The 19,088-nt window shown below is 38.8% G+C and overlaps 2 protein-coding genes across 3 annotated transcripts; one reads left to right on the forward strand and one right to left on the reverse strand.

The window, feature by feature from the left end:
• The first annotated feature begins 154 nt into the window (after positions 1-154).
• LOC117304541 (putative IQ motif and ankyrin repeat domain-containing protein) lies at positions 155-11,202 on the forward strand. 2 transcript variants are annotated; one of them, XR_004520598.1, is made up of 13 exons: positions 155-301; positions 1,704-1,828; positions 2,317-2,561; positions 2,932-3,096; positions 3,466-3,686; positions 3,819-4,055; positions 4,785-4,929; positions 5,325-5,439; positions 5,675-5,774; positions 6,081-6,215; positions 6,459-6,587; positions 7,095-7,319; positions 11,120-11,202. XR_004520598.1 is itself a non-coding variant. In XM_033789063.1 (12 exons), exons 2-12 carry the CDS (start codon positions 1,726-1,728, stop codon positions 7,252-7,254), a joined length of 1,755 nt encoding a protein of 584 aa, XP_033644954.1. In that variant the 5' UTR covers positions 155-301; positions 1,704-1,725; the 3' UTR covers positions 7,255-8,453. The 2 variants fall into 2 exon arrangements, 1 of the variants encoding a protein (XP_033644954.1); XM_033789063.1 differs by lacking the exon at positions 11,120-11,202 and having other exon boundaries at positions 7,095-8,453.
• LOC117304540 (calpain-A-like) lies at positions 8,543-18,923 on the reverse strand. The gene is made up of 12 exons (XM_033789060.1): positions 18,707-18,923; positions 16,732-17,409; positions 15,892-16,029; positions 15,072-15,203; positions 14,380-14,573; positions 14,088-14,262; positions 13,368-13,543; positions 12,608-12,685; positions 12,101-12,201; positions 11,705-11,827; positions 11,130-11,260; positions 8,543-9,921 (listed from the first exon to the last, which is right to left on the reverse strand). The coding sequence occupies exons 2-12, from the start codon at positions 17,290-17,292 to the stop codon at positions 9,676-9,678; spliced, it is 2,055 nt and encodes a 684-aa protein (XP_033644951.1). The 5' UTR covers positions 17,293-17,409; positions 18,707-18,923; the 3' UTR covers positions 8,543-9,675.
• Positions 18,924-19,088: the final 165 nt, after the last annotated feature.

Here is a 19,088-nt window from a genome sequence, read left to right on the forward strand (position 1 = left end):
GATCGTCCTTAGAAAGTTAGGCGTAATTACTTTTCAACCTCGTTTGGGATTAGTGTCGAACCAGATGTATAAAAGAACGCGTATCGTCAAAATGGGAACGAGGTTGATTCATTTTTCGTTTTGGACTCATTTTTCGTTTTGGACTCAACTTCGGCGCGGTCCACAAGGAGATGTGCACGTTGCTAAGTACGCTACTTCCTGCAAATTGCAAATGAATGAAAGAGTGAGATGTCTTAGTTTTTTTTTTGAGCTTGGAATTTTGTGGCCGTGCCGTCTGCTGGTTGTTGAATAATGACGACAGGTAATTTCTGCTTGCTAACACTAACAGTCCAACATAACTAACTTAGCACTAGCACTATTTATAAAATATAAGTAGCAGCACTTTACTCATTCATTCATTACTTTACACATGTTCGGTGTTACGGGTTTTAATCTCAAGCATGTGTCAAGACCTCATCTCACACGTCGGTCAGGTTCCATGAGACGAGTATGTAGGTGGTAGGCACACTTCGTTTTTCGGAGACTGGTGCCGTCTCTAGTTTGAGGGATTGTCTCTTTTATTCCACGTTGGTCAACAAACAAATTCTATACTTTTGTTAGCCAACGTTTATCATATTCACCACCACTCTCTTTTTTTAAAATTTTTTATTAATAATAATATACCCATTAAATAAAGTTTTAAACCGTAAGTAATTAAAGTAAGTCTTAATTATATGGATTATTATGTGCATTTTGGGTTTAAAAATTATTAAAAATACATGTGTACAGGTGTCTGGTACTACTATAAATAAAAAGCAGATCATTTTCATTTATTCCTCCATGATTATACATACACAAACTTGTGACACAAGTTGTGTTAACTTATACTTTTTTTAGTCACCATTGTCTTCTTTTTCTATTGTTGTAAAAATAAAAATAATCATTTTTTGAAAGTGATATGTTTTATGAATTAATAATATTATTATTTATGATGTAGGCAAATATAAAAATATTAATTAATTTTATTTAAAGCCATTATACACTTTCGGTAAACAGTATTGTCCAAGTCCCACACTTCGTGTATCACAACTTATATATAAAACAACAAACCTGTGAAAATTTAGGCTCAATCGGTCATCGGAGTCGGGAGAAAATAACGGGAAAACCCACTCTTGTTTCCGCGCGTTTCGCCGTGTCATGGCATGTGTTTAAAACAAATCCGTAATTCTCGCTAACGAGAATTTATATTGTTTTACTGTTTTCTCAAAAAGCAAAGCATTTCATGGACTAATATTTCAAGAGAAGTCTTTCACCATTACCTTCTGTAAACCATGTAAATTATTTGTAAATCTGTGAACTTATATATTTTTTTTCTGTACCGAAAGGGTCCAATGGCTTTAAAAAACATTAATACTTAAATTCTAAACAGGAGTCAGGACCTATAGTAAACACCAGGCCTGACAAGCGAGGGCCAACTTCAACTCTAGGGAATCTAGAAACTATAAGTCTCCCCCGTGGAGCCTTATAGTTTCTAGGAGTAACCAGGGCCAGGCTATTTTTATTAATTATTTTATTAATTAAGAGTAAGACTAAGTAAATTAAATGCATTTTTCAATTTTGGTGCCATGTACCCGGCTTTGTTTACAGTTTACTATATGAAAAGGACTTCCCGACACCAGCAATCATCATCTATCTTTCATCTATGTAATCTTTTTTTTTAATAGGAAATCAAAGAAAATCATAAAAATGCCTCCCAAAAAACCAGCTGCAAAGGTTGCTGGGAAACCTGCCACCACAAGAGCGACTCCACCAAAATCTACAACTGCGAAAAAACCAAGCACAGTAAAAGGTTGGTGATGGTGGCTATCTTGTGGAAAATAGCCATTGTTTTTGATTGATTGATTGACAGAATGACCTCTGACCTGACTGACCTAACTCACCAACCTCTGACCAGGCTCATCGAGCTGACCAACTTAACTGATGACCTGACTGTAAATGGTTGAACTCTGACCCAGTAACTTTGTGACATGACGCCCAGTGCATGCGCAGGTAGCAACTTGAATATAGTTCATGTTTCCATGTTCAGCCACAGGCCTGCTAAATGTATGATAATAAAAACAGTTCCTCGAAAGCAGGCAGTTAGGTCATTCAATCAGAAAGAACCTGTTCTTTCAGCCAACGTTAATAAGTTACAAACCAAAAACATCTGAAATTGTAGTGTGCACTTCGATCTCTCTAGATTTTACAATCACAAAATACATTTAAAAACACTCACAAAGAAGATAAAAACATAAAAATATAAGAATTGAAATAAGACAGCTAAATGTTTCTCAACAGCTGGAGCTAAGGGTCCGGTTAAGTCCACAGGAAAAGCTGCTGCTCCCACTAAGGCAGGAAGTAAAGATGCAAAGAAAGCAGGAAATGTTGCTGCCCTGGCCAAACCAAAGCCTCCATCTAAAGAGACACTGGCTGCTGTTGTTATACAGAAGTGGGTTCGACGTTTCTTGGGTAAATGTGCTTTGGTGAAACTGAGGAAAGAGAAGGTGGAGTATGAGGACTTGATGGAGAAGTTAGAACGAGAGGTGAGTCGTAAGCAAATTACAAATCTTTGTTGTTTAAGACATAATCATTTTAACATCTGTGTATCTTAAAATGATTATAATATTTAGTTTTCTATACGTTAGACCTTTTATAGTGCTTTTACTACAAGTGTTGCAAAGCGCTTATTTTTATTATTATTATTTTTTATTACGAGACCCAGTTTTTGTAGACATCAGCCAATGCCAGAAACACTGGGCCAATCCAGAGGTCATTAGTTAAAATCTCGCTCTAGTCGGCTTTGTCTTTGTTCAACCTCAATTCTTCAAATCCTTTAGGCTTTTTGTTACCACCATGACCACTGGTAAAATACCTGTATTTAATCATTTTGACTTCTTTATCGTCCCTTTATAGGCTTTTGTTGCCATGGTGAAAAGAGAACAAGAAATCGCTGAACAGGAACGCTTAAAGGACATGGAAGAGAGGCGCAGAAAGAAACTACGACAGCAGAGAGTTAAGCGTTTCTTAGAGGCAGCCTTTGATGGAGAGAATGATGAACTTCTAGTCATTCTTAAAGAGGTCAGTAAACGTTTAATTTGTTTGTTTATTTTGTTTATTATTCCTTGCCGAGGATACGGACCGGGATTCGAAACCCACACCGTAAAGCCAGCACAACGTGTGTCTGATACATTGCTCGGCCTTGACACTGCAATGCTGAAATTCATCAGTCTGTAGCACAATTGTTTGTATATTTGTTCCCGTGACCAAGCACTTTTGCACCCAAGTACGACTATACTCCTCTGGAGGGATGTACTTATTGGAAGATAGATAGATAGAAAAGAATCCACAGGCAAATCACTCGCGTGGGATTCGAACCCACAACCTTTGCATCGCTAGAGCAGTCGGTGTTGGGGTATAATGCTTTTGGGTATTTTTTCTACTCCAAAGGTTGACAAAGATGATTCTGAGCAGGGCATTGGTTCGGATCCCATGGGCCTCTCCATCCGAGCCAAACATCAACTAGACATGGTGGATTGTGCTGATGCAAACGGTAACACACCTCTGTCTGAAGCGTCCAGTGGGGGCCATGCGGACACTCTTAAGTTACTGATTGACAGAGGTGCCGATGTGAATGTCCGTGGACAATTTGAACGCACCCCACTCTACAGGTTAGTTTAACCTCTAGGATCTTTCTATAGCTCTGCTTAATGCTTAATATTTTTTGCAATGACACCATAGCTCCTTTTTGTTGGTTTCTTACTATTATTATTATTATTATTATTACACTTTGTCCATGGCAGAGCTTCCTTCGCGGGGCACCTCTCAGCCGCTCAGATCCTTCTCCAAAATGGAGCGGATCCTCGCCTCTATGCCGCCGATGGAGCCACCCCTGAACAGGTGGCCGCTAACGAGCCACTGACTGTCCTACTCCAGGAGTGGGACATCTCAATGACAGAGACCATGCTAAGCAAGGTGGAGATGCAGAAGGAGAAACGCAAGGAGGAGGAGAGGAAGAGAAGGGAGGTGGAGATGTCCAAGTAAGATATTATAATTCAATTCAGTTCAAACTCACACTTATTTGTGCGTTTGAACTGTTGAATGATCTTCCCATCAAGGGAACTCGGCAAACTCCCACAAAGGGATATAAACACCAAGCTGGCAATAACTAGGCGGCAATATTTATTCCAGTTATTGTGAGTTCAGCGCTTAGCTGGGGGATTCGAACCCACAACCTTGTGATTGCAAGTCCTGCAGTCTAACCACTTGACTACGTTCGATAGATGAATATTTCCAGAGAGACATAGCCAAAACTTTAATTAAATTGATATTCAAATGCTTTGGAAAAAACAGACTGTTGGACTTGGTCCATTCAATAAATTTCTGGGCTCAGAAAGACAAATTCCGGTAGACCACAAGAGTGCAGAACTTTCACTGGAAAAGAAACTTATTCTACAAGACCTCAATTTATTTGTATTTGTTTGGTAAGGGGATTCCAGTTTCTGTTCAATTTTTGCAAATAACTCTGTGGTAGTACAGTGGTCCCTGATCTTTTCCCCCTTGTCAAACCCTCCCCTTCAATGGCCTTTTAACCAGCCTTGTGATTGGCAACAGCTCTGGACAGGGAGGCTTGGAGGGAATTTGCTTCTCGGACCCCCAAGGGACAGCGGACGCCCTAATGGACTTGAGAGAGAGAGTGATTGACACATTTAAGCTGAAAGACAAAATAATCATATTTTTTTCTTGACACAATTTTTGTTTTTTCCCAGGTTGGAGAACCAATTAGCGGAGGCCCAGAAGGACCATGACACCAGACAACTCCAGCTCAACAAGGCTTACTGTGAGCTCAATAAACGCATCACTGAACATGATAAGTGCATGGCTAAGAATGTTAAGACAGATATAACGTTACAGGTAATTCACTTCTCAAAATGCTTAAAGTTAAAGGTCACAGGTAATTCACTTCTCAAAATGCTTAAAGTTAAAGGTCATGAGGGTAGGGTTTATTTTCTCATTTTGTCCTTTAACCAGCTTTACGTCATGTACGTTGGAAAAAACAAACAGTGACCCTACCTTTATCAAAACATTAGTAGTTTTTTTGACAAGCAAAATAAAATAGAAAATAGATTTGCAAACTGCTTTACCAACCAAAAGAACCTATGGTATAAATGCAAACAATAGTTAATGGCAGTTCGACCCCTAGCAGAGTCTTTCTCGAAGAGCAAAAAGAAGTAGTCAAAAAGAGGCTGTTATAGTTAACAAGCCAAGTACAAAGAATTTCATTTTATTTTTTTCGGGTTCTTCATCAGGTGGTGAAAGATGCAGAAAACGATCTTGAGATGGCGAAGCTGGAGGCAGAGAAAGCGAGGGAGCAGCTCGCTAATGTGAAACTTAAGATCAGAGAGCAACAGAAGACAGCAAAAGGTACACACACTGACTCGTAACATAACATTCTGTGTAGGGCTTTCCTTTTTTAGATTTCTATAAATGATCTCCTCCCTCCTGCAAGAGAAGGGTTTGGTTGTCCAAGTTATATGCATCATTTTTTCCCACTCCTACTACTGACTACAGTACAATTTAACCCAGAACTTTGTTTGCTCGGGGAGCATTTAAAGTGAGTGATGTATCAATTGTAGACCTTTTTCTTTTCTTTTCTTAGGGCTTGACGGAGAAGCAGAAGTCGGTGTAAGAGCGAACATCAAAGAACTTCATGACGTTTTGATGAGGGACGTTGGAGACAAGATTAAAAATGATGGCAGGTGAGTCAAACATTGACTATAAACAGACATCACCCAAGTTTTCATTTTGTTATGGCTTGATTCAGGTGCTACTTGCAATAGCGCTCCGCAATTATGATGTCACTTCGGCTCAAAATACTCGCCTGACATAAATTTGAACTGCCTCTGTATAGCCATCAGGCTAGATCGTCTTGTGGTTAGGAATAGACCTCTATTGCATTTTGCCAGCGGACCACTGTTATTGGAGAACACTCTACAAGATGAAGAGGATTCGCCGTCGTTACGTTCATCTAAACCGTTGGTACAATCTTTTTCTACAATCAACAGGTGGCCACTTCTTATAGATCCGTCCGGCCGGGCGTCGACCTTCTTACGTTATCAAGACACAAATTTCATCAATTCTCTGAACCCAAATAACATGGAGCCTGAAGTGATCCGAATGGCAGTGCTGGGTTCTATCAGGTTGGTATAATTGCCATTTTAATAACACTAATGCTTTTGGGGGTTGAACAAAGACAAAGAATGACAAGGGTGTTTTTTCTTTCATGGAGCTTTCCAATTGAGCTCATATTTTCACAGGTTTGTTATTTTATGCATATTATGTTGAGATACACCAAGTGAGAAGACTGGGCTTTGACAATTACCATTAGTGTCCAGTGTCTGTAATCTTTTCTTTTCTGATGAGATGGTCTGCTTTGCTCCTAGGTTTGGGAAGCCACTTGTTCTAGACATGCTTGAGGTGGATATGTTTGAGACGTGCTCGGACAGGTTCGATGAAGTCCACAAAGGATTCATGCAAGATATCATGACCAAAGAAATTATCAAGAATGAAAAGTAAGCAGCCCGTTTCTTTATTCCTAATCATGTATCTTCCTTGAATGAGTTATGAGTTCTGTCCCCCCTCTAACTATCTCCACTATCGCATAGTAACTCAACACCCAAGTCTCTGATTTACGGTGGTCTACCTGATCCCATGTAAAGCAACATCAATTTACTAGTGCAGTCCTCGGTTCAACACAGTAATTCAGCACCCAAACTGTTGGACTCTGATTATAATGGTATGCCTTATTTTGTTAAGCATAATCAGTTTACTGGTGCAGTCGTCAGTCCAACACCATTCAGTAACTCAACACCCAAACTGATCGTAAAGAAACTATTGTCTATCGCTTTTAAATGTTTACTTGTTCCTATTAAAATATATAAATATATGAATTATAAGTCTTTTACTGAACGTTTATGTTTTTATTATAAATCTGTCTACAATTCAGCCTGCCGGCTGCGACGAGCAGCTTTGAATAGACCAGTAATAGTAATAATTGTTATTTTCTTTGTGGTTTTTAGATATGCGTACCTGATTAAAGATTCTGACGGACCGCAGTATAGGAAAAACAGCTTCATTGACTCTCGCACTGAGCATTTCCTATTTGTCATTGTGACTAAAATAGAACCATCAGATTACCTGCTAGAAAATATGTATCCAATCAGGGTTGTTGTTGGATGAGATCTCAAAAATGTGAAACATGCAACAGAGAATTTGATTGGCCGATCACCTCAACCTGCTTTGTTGTGAGTATGTGAAATTGGTAAACACAAGGGATAGTTTTAACTATTTTAACTTTTAATAAGTAGTAGACATTCGAGTCCATGTTTTAAATCTCTCATGTGGGAGTGTTGGCTCTGAAAAGAGCGGTGTGGTCTCAAAGTTTTGAACAGTTCACTCTGCTCATCATCAGGAGAAAGCTTCTTTTGATCGCCTTTGGAGATATTTGCATGTTTTGAGTCCAAGCCTGATCGTCATGTTGATCATGATGGTCCAGGTGAGAGATTCACAAAAATCGGGGGAAAACAACTGGACTGAAATATTCGCTGTGATTGTGTGACGTATCACCTCGCATTATTTTGTTGTTTTTTAGATGAACCAGCCATTTCATATTTCAAAAGAATCCTCAAGTCTTTTCAGACCTTTCAGGAAATAAAAAGGACAAAATTCACTACATTTCCCCCTCACTACATGTACCCATCGTAACGCTTCTGGGATTGTGCATTCAGAAAACTTGCGGTTTCTCAGATTGGGTTTTTATGTTTTGTTCAGCCTTAAAATGAAAACAGGTTACATCAAACTTTCCCATCAGCTTGTGTGTTCTTTATTGCTTTTCTAATAGATCTCCGTTTGATTTCCAGCTTGACATGCCTATAGTAGATAATATTTGTATATATGGATATGTTTTTGTACATAAAACTTTTGTATTCTTGAAAATCCATCCAATAAAAGGAAGATTTAAAAATCTGACTGAATGAGGACTTTCGGTGATATATATTTTTTTTTGAGAATCTTTCATCAATCAAACATAATAATGATAAACACTAGAACGATGCTACACACACACATACATGAAGAAACAAAAACAAACAGACAAATAATAGGCCTATTCATTTGAAACAGTTTATTAACAACCCCGGAAATAGATATCATTAACCCTGAACCCACACGAGGCACTTTGGCTAATTTTGGCATTACTTTTACCATTATTGTAAATCTCTGATTATTAGTAAACCACAAAAAAAATGCAATATTCAACTGGAATTTATTTTTATGACTTGCACAGAAGTTCAAAGGATTTGTGTACCTTTTGAAACACAAAACACAATGGCCACAGATTTGCATTAAACTTACAACATTTGAAGATAATGATAGTAGAAGGCTTCTCTCAAAATATTACTTGCTGAGGTGCTGTAGTTTTTCAGAAATTAGTAAAACAATGTCACAAATATTTGTTTTACATGCTAAAATAATTTTTGCAAAATTATTGTTGTGACTTGTTTGACTCATTTCTCAAAAAACTACAGTATGTAATATTTTATAGGAAGCTTTGAACCATCATTATCTTCAAACTGTGTGAGTTTGATGTAAATCTGTGGACATTGTGTTTTGTAGCCTACAAAAACTACACATAGACTTTAAAAAAGAGGTCTCATTTGTAGTCAAAGAGTCAAGAGAAGTAAAAATGCAAATTGAATAATTCTGTCATACAGTACATTGTGTAAAAATAAATATATTAATTTTATACAAAATAAAACTGTATGTAGTTTAAAATATCACATTATTATTTTGCTCCAATTTACAATTCAATTCAAATAGAAAGAAAATAGACTTAATAAATAAGGCTTTTTTAATTCAGATTACAGTATATACAAAATCTACACTCATCAGTCTCCTCAACCAATTACAAAACTATTAATGCACTTAAAACCTTTGTTGGCACTTGCAGAAAATATTGCTCACACCATGGTACTGTTTCCAACATTTTATAAATCATGGTATTTTCTTCTCTTTTTTTTTTTGGGGGGGCGAAGACAATCCCTTTCAAATAGTTTAAACCATCTGTTCAGAACTGATAAGACCCTTACGCCTGGATAGGACAAAGTTCCAACTCGCCCAGCTATGTGAAAGTCATCTGTCGATGAAATACAATGAAAATAGCTCATCAAGAAGAGGAGATTTATTTCCAATTCCTGTGGGAATTCAGAAAAACCCGGTCGTCAATGGTTTGTTTTATTGCTTCAAAGAATCAACCAAGGGTAATTTGGCCTTTTTAAAATTTTATTTGGCTAACTGAAGGTATCCATAGAGAGCTTGGGATGTTTGAGATTTTTGAAGTGATCTTTGGTGGAGTACACAAAATTTGTTTACAAACAAACTGTTAAAAACAGTGTTTTATACACTATATTTCTTACTCGACATTATACAAGATATAAGAACACACACTTTTACGCACATAGTTGTGGGACTTGCTGTTGTTCTGTTATTCCCCTTTCCAAAGAATCGCCTTGAAGGGACACAGTTTAAAAAAGAAAAACAGTGTGACCTTTGTTCCATTGTATACTAAAAATCCCCACAACTCTGCCACAGTACAACAAAAAATTATCGGGTGTTACCACCAATGAAGGATCCCAAAGATCGAAAAATTGCTTTTTTCTCAGTGAAAAGGCGCACCATGAAGGACGAAGGTGTGTTAGGCAAGAAGGTTGAGGGTACGATGCTATAGCTTCCAGGATACAGGGTGAAGCGTCTATACACCTGCCTGTAGTTGATGAATGAACCAGATCTACCGACCTCGTCGGCTTGTTCCATCTCGTGTCTACTCTGTGGTCTGCTTGGGTCATCGGTCTGTGGAAATTGGAAGTACATTAGGCTATTATGTAATAGGTTGTTATAACTAGCATCATCACAGAGCATCACTGAGCTCAATTTCCCGCCTACATGCATCACCGAGCTGATTCCGCCTCCAAGGTACTTAAACAGCATGCAGCATCAGAGTCCAGCGTTCTCCAGAAGACGATCAGAACATACTGATCGAAGAGTCGAGTTGAAACCAACGGTTCTTTTCAGAACCACCCCAACTCATTAAGAGATAGTCATTAATACATGGTGTTACCGCAAACCTTTCCATAACTAGCACCTGGTTATTTATCATCTTGCCTGTCTCGCCAACGGCCTGGTCGCTCATCAAGCCTTCGCTCAGCATCTGACACGACTCACCTCATGGTACCTAACTCTCTCAGGCTTCTAAAGTCTGCCTAATTTTTCTGCCCAAACCTGGAATGCACTGTTCTTTAGAATACAACTATAGGTCACCATCAAGGAACCAATCGTTTGTTTAGGTTGAACGGACCTCAACCTAAGACTTCCGGATTACCATGCCGGTGTTGTGTTGCGAGAGATTCTGTCCCCCATTCAGCGAACTGTACGAAAACTTCTTCTGATAGCGACCTCTTTTGAATCATCCTCATCCAGGTATCCAGCCCAAGTTTATTTCTTATATGGTGGACAGAATCTCTGGGGGGGGGGGCAGATTTACCTGTATGACACTGGTACTAACTGAGCCATCTAGCCCTAATGTTAGCAGGCTCCCTATTGTGTCAATATCTTTGTTCGTGGTGCCATTCAGAAGCCATACAACTGTGGTATAACCAGGGGCCCATTTCATAGAGCTGCTTAAGCAAAACATTTGGTTAAGCACGAAAATAGCTTGCTTATTTTACACATGTTACTGGCCAAAATGTCTACCATATACATTGCTTGTGACTGGTATTGAGCTATTGTTTACTTAGCCTAACAATTGAGTGGAGTCTTGGCCGGTATTTTGATTTTACTAAGCATGGATTATTTTGCCTTTATAAGCAGAATGTTGGGCTTAAGCAGCCCAGTGATCAGTCACAAGTTTACGTTACAACCTGGGGTGCGGCAATAGAGAGATCACAATACATGTAAGGGAATGTGACCTCGAAGATTCAAGTCCCAGTAGATTTGTCTTCGTTCAATTGAAATTTACTTAAAAGTCTCCCTTGTGGTTTATATACTTCAGATAAAAGTACCTGAAATATCTTGAAGCCGATTTGATGTCTCTTTGGAGCCAGATTCTTCTTAGAGCGTCGGTACTCCTGCATGACGGCAATAATGATGGAACATTTCCCTCGCATACTGGAGTCCGATGAATGAGCATCGTCTATTAAAATAAAAAAGTTATCAAAAAACAAAATTTATTGAACACTTTCTTTGTTTATAATCACATTGGGACTTATTTTAAAAAGGTAAGCTCTCATTTCAATTCTTAATTTTCCTCTGGAGAGTTGTGGAAGAAACTAAATGCCTAAACTTCCGACTGAGCTTTTGTTTGTGATTTTTGTTTATTATTTATATTTTTAACTTTTTCAGTGCAGGCTTTTCTTTTGCGCTTCGAACATAAAATTCCCAGTCTTCAAAATTCTGTAAACCGAAAAAGTCTTTATCGCCAAACAAAACGTATCTTGCTGATTTGTGCTGCCTTGATATACCCCAAAGTCAATAGTATATTTTCATACATAAAGGAACCTTGAATTCAATAATGAAAAATTAGTTAATTTGTTTACATAAATAAATCTGGAATATAAATATATAGGAGTCCTCTAACCTGGATGAAGAAGTATGAAACTAAACTGGGGATTGTTGTAGAACGTATCATGGTTGGTACATCCTCCAGCACTGACGTTCTTGATCCAGTGTCCTCGCATATCAGCGACGCAAAACCCACCACCTGTGCACAAAATCAATTGGATGGATGGTCGTTATTAGTTTTTGAAAGAGTCTTTTTTCAAACAAATCCCCCCTGAACTCTACACCTCGACATTGATTGTCTCAACTCCTAGAAGGGTTAATTCTAGCTCCTGGCTTGTCGAGGCCAAAATGTATAATCCTTGCTGAACCATGTCTTGGCCACAAGCGGTCATTGCCAGCCAATGTGTGTAACATATAAGAACCTACTTATTACTGTTGTTATTAGTAATAATTTTGTTTGCATATTGTTTACCTGCTTCATTCATATCTGCTGTTCCATCACCATCAAAGTCAGGTCCCAGTGTACACATTATAATCGAGTTGAACTTCTTGCAAAAATCTTCAAAACACATCCTGTATTATTATGAAATATAAAAAAAAAAATGTATCACAGTAATTAAATAGAATTATTTGAAAGACATTTGTGGCGTGTCCTGGCCTAGCAGTTAAGAGCACCGGACTCAAACTCTGGTGTCTGATCAGCATGTGTGGGATTTACTCCCAGTCATGACACCTAGCTGTGTCCTTAAGCAAGAGACTGAGCCAGTGGTCCCATGTCTTAAGTAGCGCATGTAAAAGAACCCAATGCACTTATCAAAAAGAGAAGGGGTTTGCCCTGGTGTTCCTGGTTTGGTTGGCTGCATGTTGCGCCACAGCACCTTGTAAACCATTACATGGTGCTATATAAAAGGAGTAGGTCTCATAATTCAAAGGTAGTCCCACATACCTTGCAGCAAATTATCAAATAAAAACAACTTACCAAAACTCTCCATCATCCTTCTGCTGGGGGTTCAGTTTTTTAGTGTCGGTTTTTGAAATCTTCTTCCACATTGAGGAACTACATGGAAACGGTAAAATATTTGAAGAATGTTAGTATCCAGCTCGAGGTTAGGACTGCTTCCGGAAAGCATGAATACTATTATAATCATGTGAGGTTTGTAGTAGCACCCAAAAAAAAACTCTTTTGAGCAGTGTTGGTTCTAAAAAGAACCGGTGGTTGACAACTCCTCTTTTGCGCAGTGTTGGTTTGGGAAAAAAACGGTGGTTGATTAAAACGCTGATTTGTCAACCCATGATTTGATTTGTCAAAGAAACGATTCGTCAATAAAAACAAGTTGGTACAAAAATGATTCATCGTTGGGAAAAAGGCAAAGTAATCGTCTATGCTCCAGGAATCGTACGCTTTGTCCCAGAATGCATACACTTAGTTTTTGTACGTGTCGCTCTAGTCTACAGAAAATTTAATGTGATTTTTGTTTATATAAATGGTTAGACTGGGTCTCGTAATTAGAAACATAGCTCTGCTTGTTCCGTTGAAAAACAGAATAGGAATCCAATACTTTACACGGAATGTATAAAATAAAATCATTCGTTCCAGTCTCCAAAAATTATTTTGTATATTTGTGAATGAACAGTTAGACTGGGTCGTATAGCTAGAAACATAACTCTGCTTATCCTGTTAAAAAGCGGAATAGCAATCAAAATCTTTATACAAAATGTATATAAATTTGTTTTCGTACTTGTCGCTCCAGTCGCCTTGCCATTCCGTAGCATTTCCCCAAGGGTTCCGAACCCTCAACAGCTTCACAACTTTCTTCTTCTTCTCAAGATGAACAACCTGAGCATCGGTGATCGTGTAAGCGTGACCCGAGACAATCCCAGAGTCATCTGCCGTCACGTTCTTCCAGTTTGGATTCTACAAGTAATTACAAGTAATTAACATTTCAATAAAAGTTCAAATTGTTGGCTCTAAAGAATGTGGGTACTTTTTGTAGGACACAACACACAATGTCCACAGATTCACATTAAAACTTCCCTGGTTTGAAGATAATGATGGTTGAACGCTTGCCTTAAAGACATGGACACTATTGGTAATTGTCAAAGACCAGTCTTCTTTACCAGTCTTGCGAGATAATGAAAGAAAAAAACACCCTTGTCACACGAAGTTGTAATCTTTCAGATGCTTGATTTCGAGACCTCAAAATCTAATTCTGAGGTCTCGAAATCAAATTCGTGGAAAACTACTTCTTTCTCAAAAACTTTGTTACTTCAGAGTGAGCTGTTTCTCACAATTTTTTTTACTATCAACAGCTCCCCATTACTCGTTACAAAGTAGGGTTTTATGCTAATGATTATTTCGAGTAATTAACCAGTAGTATCCACTGCCTTTTAAATAATATTACTGAAGTGATCACTGAAATTGAATGAGCAATTAAAGAAATGAGAAACACCGCACACACCTTCTGTGAACATGACAGAAAGGCCTGCGTCTTAATTCCCTGGTAGAGCATGCAGTAGAAATCTGGGGAGACGCTTTCCTGAGTGAATAAGAAGACTTCCGACAGTCCTCCCGTTAGATCCACAAAAGCATCCGCTGCCATCCCGCCAGCAAGACCCAAGTACGTCCCGTTTAACCTGGCAAATACACATTTTTATTATTCTTTTTAAAGGGTCTATATGTACTTTTTTCTAACACAAAGTCCACAGTTTGAAGATAATGATAGTAGAAAGCTTCCCTAATATGTTTCTTACTTTGCATATGCCTTTTCCATTAGTGCGGGCCAAAACTCATTCGTCTCACTCGAAGAAGCAAATCTTAGCTTGTTGTTTCTTGTCGGTAACCTGTCATCAATTACGACGTCGACCCATCGACCAAATCGCCAAAATCGAAAGTGAATGGCTCCGATGTAGTTTGGCGGACAGAGGGATTGGTACTCTGGGATTATCTGTAAGGGTGAAAGGGAGATTAAAATGTGCTTTTGCTTTGGCCCACTTGGCTAGAGTCCGCTCGTAAATATTCAGTACTGTAAAATTTGCATAGATGTCAAAGGTCACACCATGACCAGTGAATCCCCAGGGATAGTGATTTCAATGTTTGCTCGCAGTATGGCAGCTCCTTTGCACAGTGTGTGTATTTATTGTCTGCAACTCCATGAGGAATACACCATTGTAGATGAATGTCATAAATGTGGAGTACATGTAAGATGATAGTCAACTCAAGTCTGACGACTGCTCTTAGAGATTATGGGAAAGCAGAGGCCTTTCTCAAACTGACTTGGGCTCTTTGGAGCGCTATATACAGTTGCCCTGGGGTTGTTTACTCCCCAGGGAGCTGAGAAAGATTAAAGGAATGTTGTTGGCAATCAAGGTCATTATTGTAAAGTGCTTTGAGACGATTGTGAAATGCGCTAGAACTTTTTAATTTTATTCATTAATTTGTTCACCTTTTTAATGAGATCCTTATGTGGAGCAATCCCAGCACATGAAGCCAGGAACCAACAGTCTGCGAGTTCACCTTGGACGACGTCTTCCCGACTCGTACCGTCAACAAACATCCTGGGCTTATCACATATTTCCTGATTTAAGAAAAGATGAACAAAATTAGTAAAGAAATTTTGTTTTTCATCATTGGTCAGGCCTGGAATTTCATCCTGCGCCTTGAACACCCAGCAGGGTGGATACGTGCGCATTACAAGTCTTATTATTATCTATTTATAAATATTTATTATTGGGGAGGGCAAGGCCACTTTCATTCTTCAAAGGGCACTTCTATTGACAAATCTTAAAGTCTAAGGCCGTGTCCGAAACGGCGACTTCGGCTACAGCTACGGCTAGATCGCTCGCGTCTGCCAATTCTTCAACACTGGTAGACGCGCTGATCTAGACGTAGCTGTAGCCGAAGTCGTCGTTTCGGAGACGGCCCAAGGCAGAACTTTTGGAGGGGCACTAAGCCCAAGACCAGGGGCAACTAGGCCATGACCTCTATGGCCTCCGTGAAATTCAAGTCCTGAAATATTAAATTATTATTCAAACTTCTCCTTTTATAGACCCTGTCGAGTATGTCAACATTGATGAATATGGGACTAATTTCCATCAGTTTTATAAAACAAGCGTAGGAAAAACTTAAGTGCCTGTCATTTGTGTAGTGCCTACAGTTCATAAGTGACCAACAAATTGTCTTTACAAATTCGTCAACCGGTAGGGGAGTATACACATTTGGATTGCATGATGCATGATGACAGTAAAAGTGGGCGGGAAACTTACAAATGGCCTCTTCCATTCAGTGTTATCATTTTTGTTCTCGTCACGAAAGAGAGAAGAGTTGTCGGCTGGAAAATCTGGATCTTCATATAGCTTGCCGTCTGAAATGCTTTTAAATTTCTTCTTAAACGCTTCATAATCCTAGAATACAAACAGAGATTATGGGATCAGTATTACAAAGCAGTTTAATTTTTGTTTCATTTATTCTGGTTGTAAAGTCAAGAACTCTCAGAAAAGCGATCTTATAGGCTCCTAATCTACATATTTGGTAGCCAAGAACCCAATGGAGAAAGGAAGGAAGGAAGTTTCAGATTTAGATGTGGAAGGGAAAACCCCAAAAGGTATTCTAGGGAAAACCCACGCAGTAAGGTAAGGGACTGAAAACCCAATCCACAATACTGTAGTGCCCCCAGTGGGATTCAAACCGGTGTCCAAGGTGGACACCAAGGAAAGCTACAACTATGTCATTGCCAACGCAACCACCCAAAGCACTAAGATTCATAAAGGCACTTTTGGGGTAACAAGCTTTGGAAAGCTGTTGGTATATAATAGTAATAGTACATGTATAAAACATCTTCTGTGAGGAATGGCCCCCCTCTGAAGTAACAGAGTTTTTGAGATAACCATTTGAATTGTATTAAAGACCTCAGCTGATGAGGTCTCGCATTCAAGGCATCTCACACAAGGCATCTTTGTGCAAACAGGTGGGTTTTTTTCTTCCATTATTCTCTCGCAACTTTGACGACCAATTAAGTTCAAATTTTCACTATGCATGTTGAAACCAAGTGAGAATCGGACAGGGCCATAAAAAAAAATTGAAAAAGGTTATGACAAATTTCGTACCTCTGTCACTCCAAGAATAAGTGCATGATCCGGGTGTGGTTCCTCTAGCTCTTCCACAGGTTCAGGTTCTCCAGAAAGTTCCCCCGTCTTCCAAAGCTCCGCCTCATCTTTATCAATCGACAAATATGCGTTCCCATTTCCTGCTGGCTGTGATACCGACTTAGAGCTCGGGTCTTTTGACTTTACTTTCTTTCCCGTTGGTTTCGGCTTCGGTGAAGTTCTTGATTTTTTTGTTTTAATTGCTGGTTTCGTCGTGGAACTATTTGTCTTGGTTCTCATCCCAGCTGGAAGCGGAGGTGCCGATGTCTCACTCTTAGCTGGTCGAACCAGAGGAGGATTGATGACAGCGATGCCATGATTGTAACTGGCTAACCCTGGTGGCTGGTTCGGATACCAGTAATTCGGACTGGAATTCGAAGAGAAGGAGATCAGTTGCGGTTGGTGGTTCTGCGGTTGATTACCTTGCTGATAATTATTTCGGTAATTTAACTTGCCGTGTCTTCTACCATAGGTATCGTTGTGGGTTTTAATTGGAGCAGGAGATGATGCACCACATCCCATTGTACAAGATGGTTTTCCAGACTTCTTTGAGATAGAAGTTTTGAACTCTCAGAAAGTGGAGGTCTCACTTACACAAACACAAGCATACCTTCATGGTTGAGATAGGCCTACACAGACCTGTAATAAAATATAAAATGATATACAAATCATCAATTTTCAAATATCACTTTAACTGTGAATTTTGAACTTCATTGTTGAATAGTTCATCCATAATTTACAAAACATGGACATAAAAATAGCCCCTTCCCCTCAACAACAACCCCCCCCCCCCAAAAAAAAAAAAAAAAAAAAAAAAAAAATATCTAGCTACTTTTTGTTTGTATACACTATTATACTGTTACTTTACAGCACGGGTGTTTTCATAATTAAAGGGCCTGTACTGTAGCTAACTGACTGTACTGTCGTGAATGTGAAGTGTCTTTGATGAGAAATACTTCCTTCTCATTATTAAAAATCGGTCATCAGAGTGACGATGTTCCTGAGATTTTGATAATTCAATATTTCTGAATCTAGGCCTAGCCTGCAAGGAATCAAGCCCTAGACCTAACAAACATGAGCTAAGCAAGGCACCGTGATGTGGGTAGCTGTTTACATCTAGAAACTATGGCTTCCCCGTGAGAGCCTTAAAGGCAGTGGACACTATTGGTAATTACTCAAAATACTTATTAGCATAAAACCTTTCTTGGTGACAAGTAATGGGGAGAGGTTGATGGTATAAAACATTGTGAGAAACGGCTCCCTCTGAAGTACCATAGTTTTTGAGAAAGAAGTAATTTTCCACAAATTTGATTTCGAGACCTCAGATTTAAGACTTGAGGTCTCGATATCAACCATCTAAACGCACACAACTTCGTGTGACAAGGGTGTTTTTTTCTTTCATTATTATCTCGCAAGTTTGATGACCGATTGAGCTCAAATTTTCACAGGTTTGTTATTTAATTATGCATATGTTGAGATACACCAACTGTGAAGACTGGGCTTTGACAATTACCATTAGTGTCCACTGCCTTTAAATAGTTTCTAGAGAAGTAGGTAGCTATTGAATTAATAAAAGTAGTCTAGCTGGTCACCTTTCTATTGCAATAATATACCTCAGCACCTCACAACAGCTCAGCATAGTCTCCATGATGGATAAGTCTTTACTTTGTTTGAAAAATGAAATGGAGCTTTTTCAGCCAAGAAAAACCAAGATTCAAGAAGAAGTTTTAATAAAAATCCGCTGCCAGGAATCATGAAATCGACTGATGATCAAACAAATCATAATGTGCCTCCATCGAACTTGTGTCGACTTTTAATAGAATACAAATAATGCGGAGGTGTCCCCTTTTACAGATCATTGTTGTGTTTACAAATAAAAATTCTAATTAATAAATATTCTATCTATTATGATACAAATATTAATCAACAAACTGACCGTGCATTTTTCGTTCAACGATGTTCAAAGCTCTCTTCCATGATGATGATTCTGCATAGAATTCGTCCTTACTCTATGGTAGAAGAAGTACACAGCTACCCACATCACGTACAGCTCTTGATCTTTCAATAAATGTCAAGGATCCAATTTCAATATTTCAATATTGATTTTATTGCCGTCAATAAACACTCCCAGAACACAATAAACTGACATTGTGTTCTCCCATCGCCTAGCTACAGAATTTATCAGCCCTTGCATTATTCCAACAAAAGAGGGCGGTATGTTAATAATACGGTCCCATTAGGGCCCTTTTCGAAACTACGGCTTCGGCTTCAGGTTCCGTCCTCTCGTCTGATCTGAAGCCCCGAGTGTGCATATACGC

The sequence above is a fragment of the Asterias rubens genome, chromosome 21, assembly GCF_902459465.1.
Source record: "Asterias rubens chromosome 21, eAstRub1.3, whole genome shotgun sequence".
Classification (NCBI taxonomy): domain Eukaryota; kingdom Metazoa; phylum Echinodermata; class Asteroidea; order Forcipulatida; family Asteriidae; genus Asterias; species Asterias rubens.

Excerpts from the sequence above, each read along its gene's own strand:
- LOC117304540 (XM_033789060.1), bottom strand. The coding sequence starts at position 17,292 with ATGGGATGTGGTGCATCATCTCCTGCTCCAATTAAAACCCACAACGAT. Across the intron at positions 14,263-14,379 it reads ATGGAAAAGGCATATGCAAA|GTTAAACGGGACGTACTTGG; the intron begins GTAAGAAACATA and ends TGTATTTGCCAG. Across the intron at positions 13,544-14,087 it reads TTCTGTCATGTTCACAGAAG|AATCCAAACTGGAAGAACGT; the intron begins GTGTGTGCGGTG and ends AATTACTTGTAG.
- LOC117304541 (XM_033789063.1), top strand. The coding sequence starts at position 1,726 with ATGCCTCCCAAAAAACCAGCTGCAAAGGTTGCTGGGAAACCTGCCACC. Across the intron at positions 3,687-3,818 it reads GAACGCACCCCACTCTACAG|AGCTTCCTTCGCGGGGCACC; the intron begins GTTAGTTTAACC and ends TGTCCATGGCAG. Across the intron at positions 6,216-6,458 it reads GCAGTGCTGGGTTCTATCAG|GTTTGGGAAGCCACTTGTTC; the intron begins GTTGGTATAATT and ends CTTTGCTCCTAG.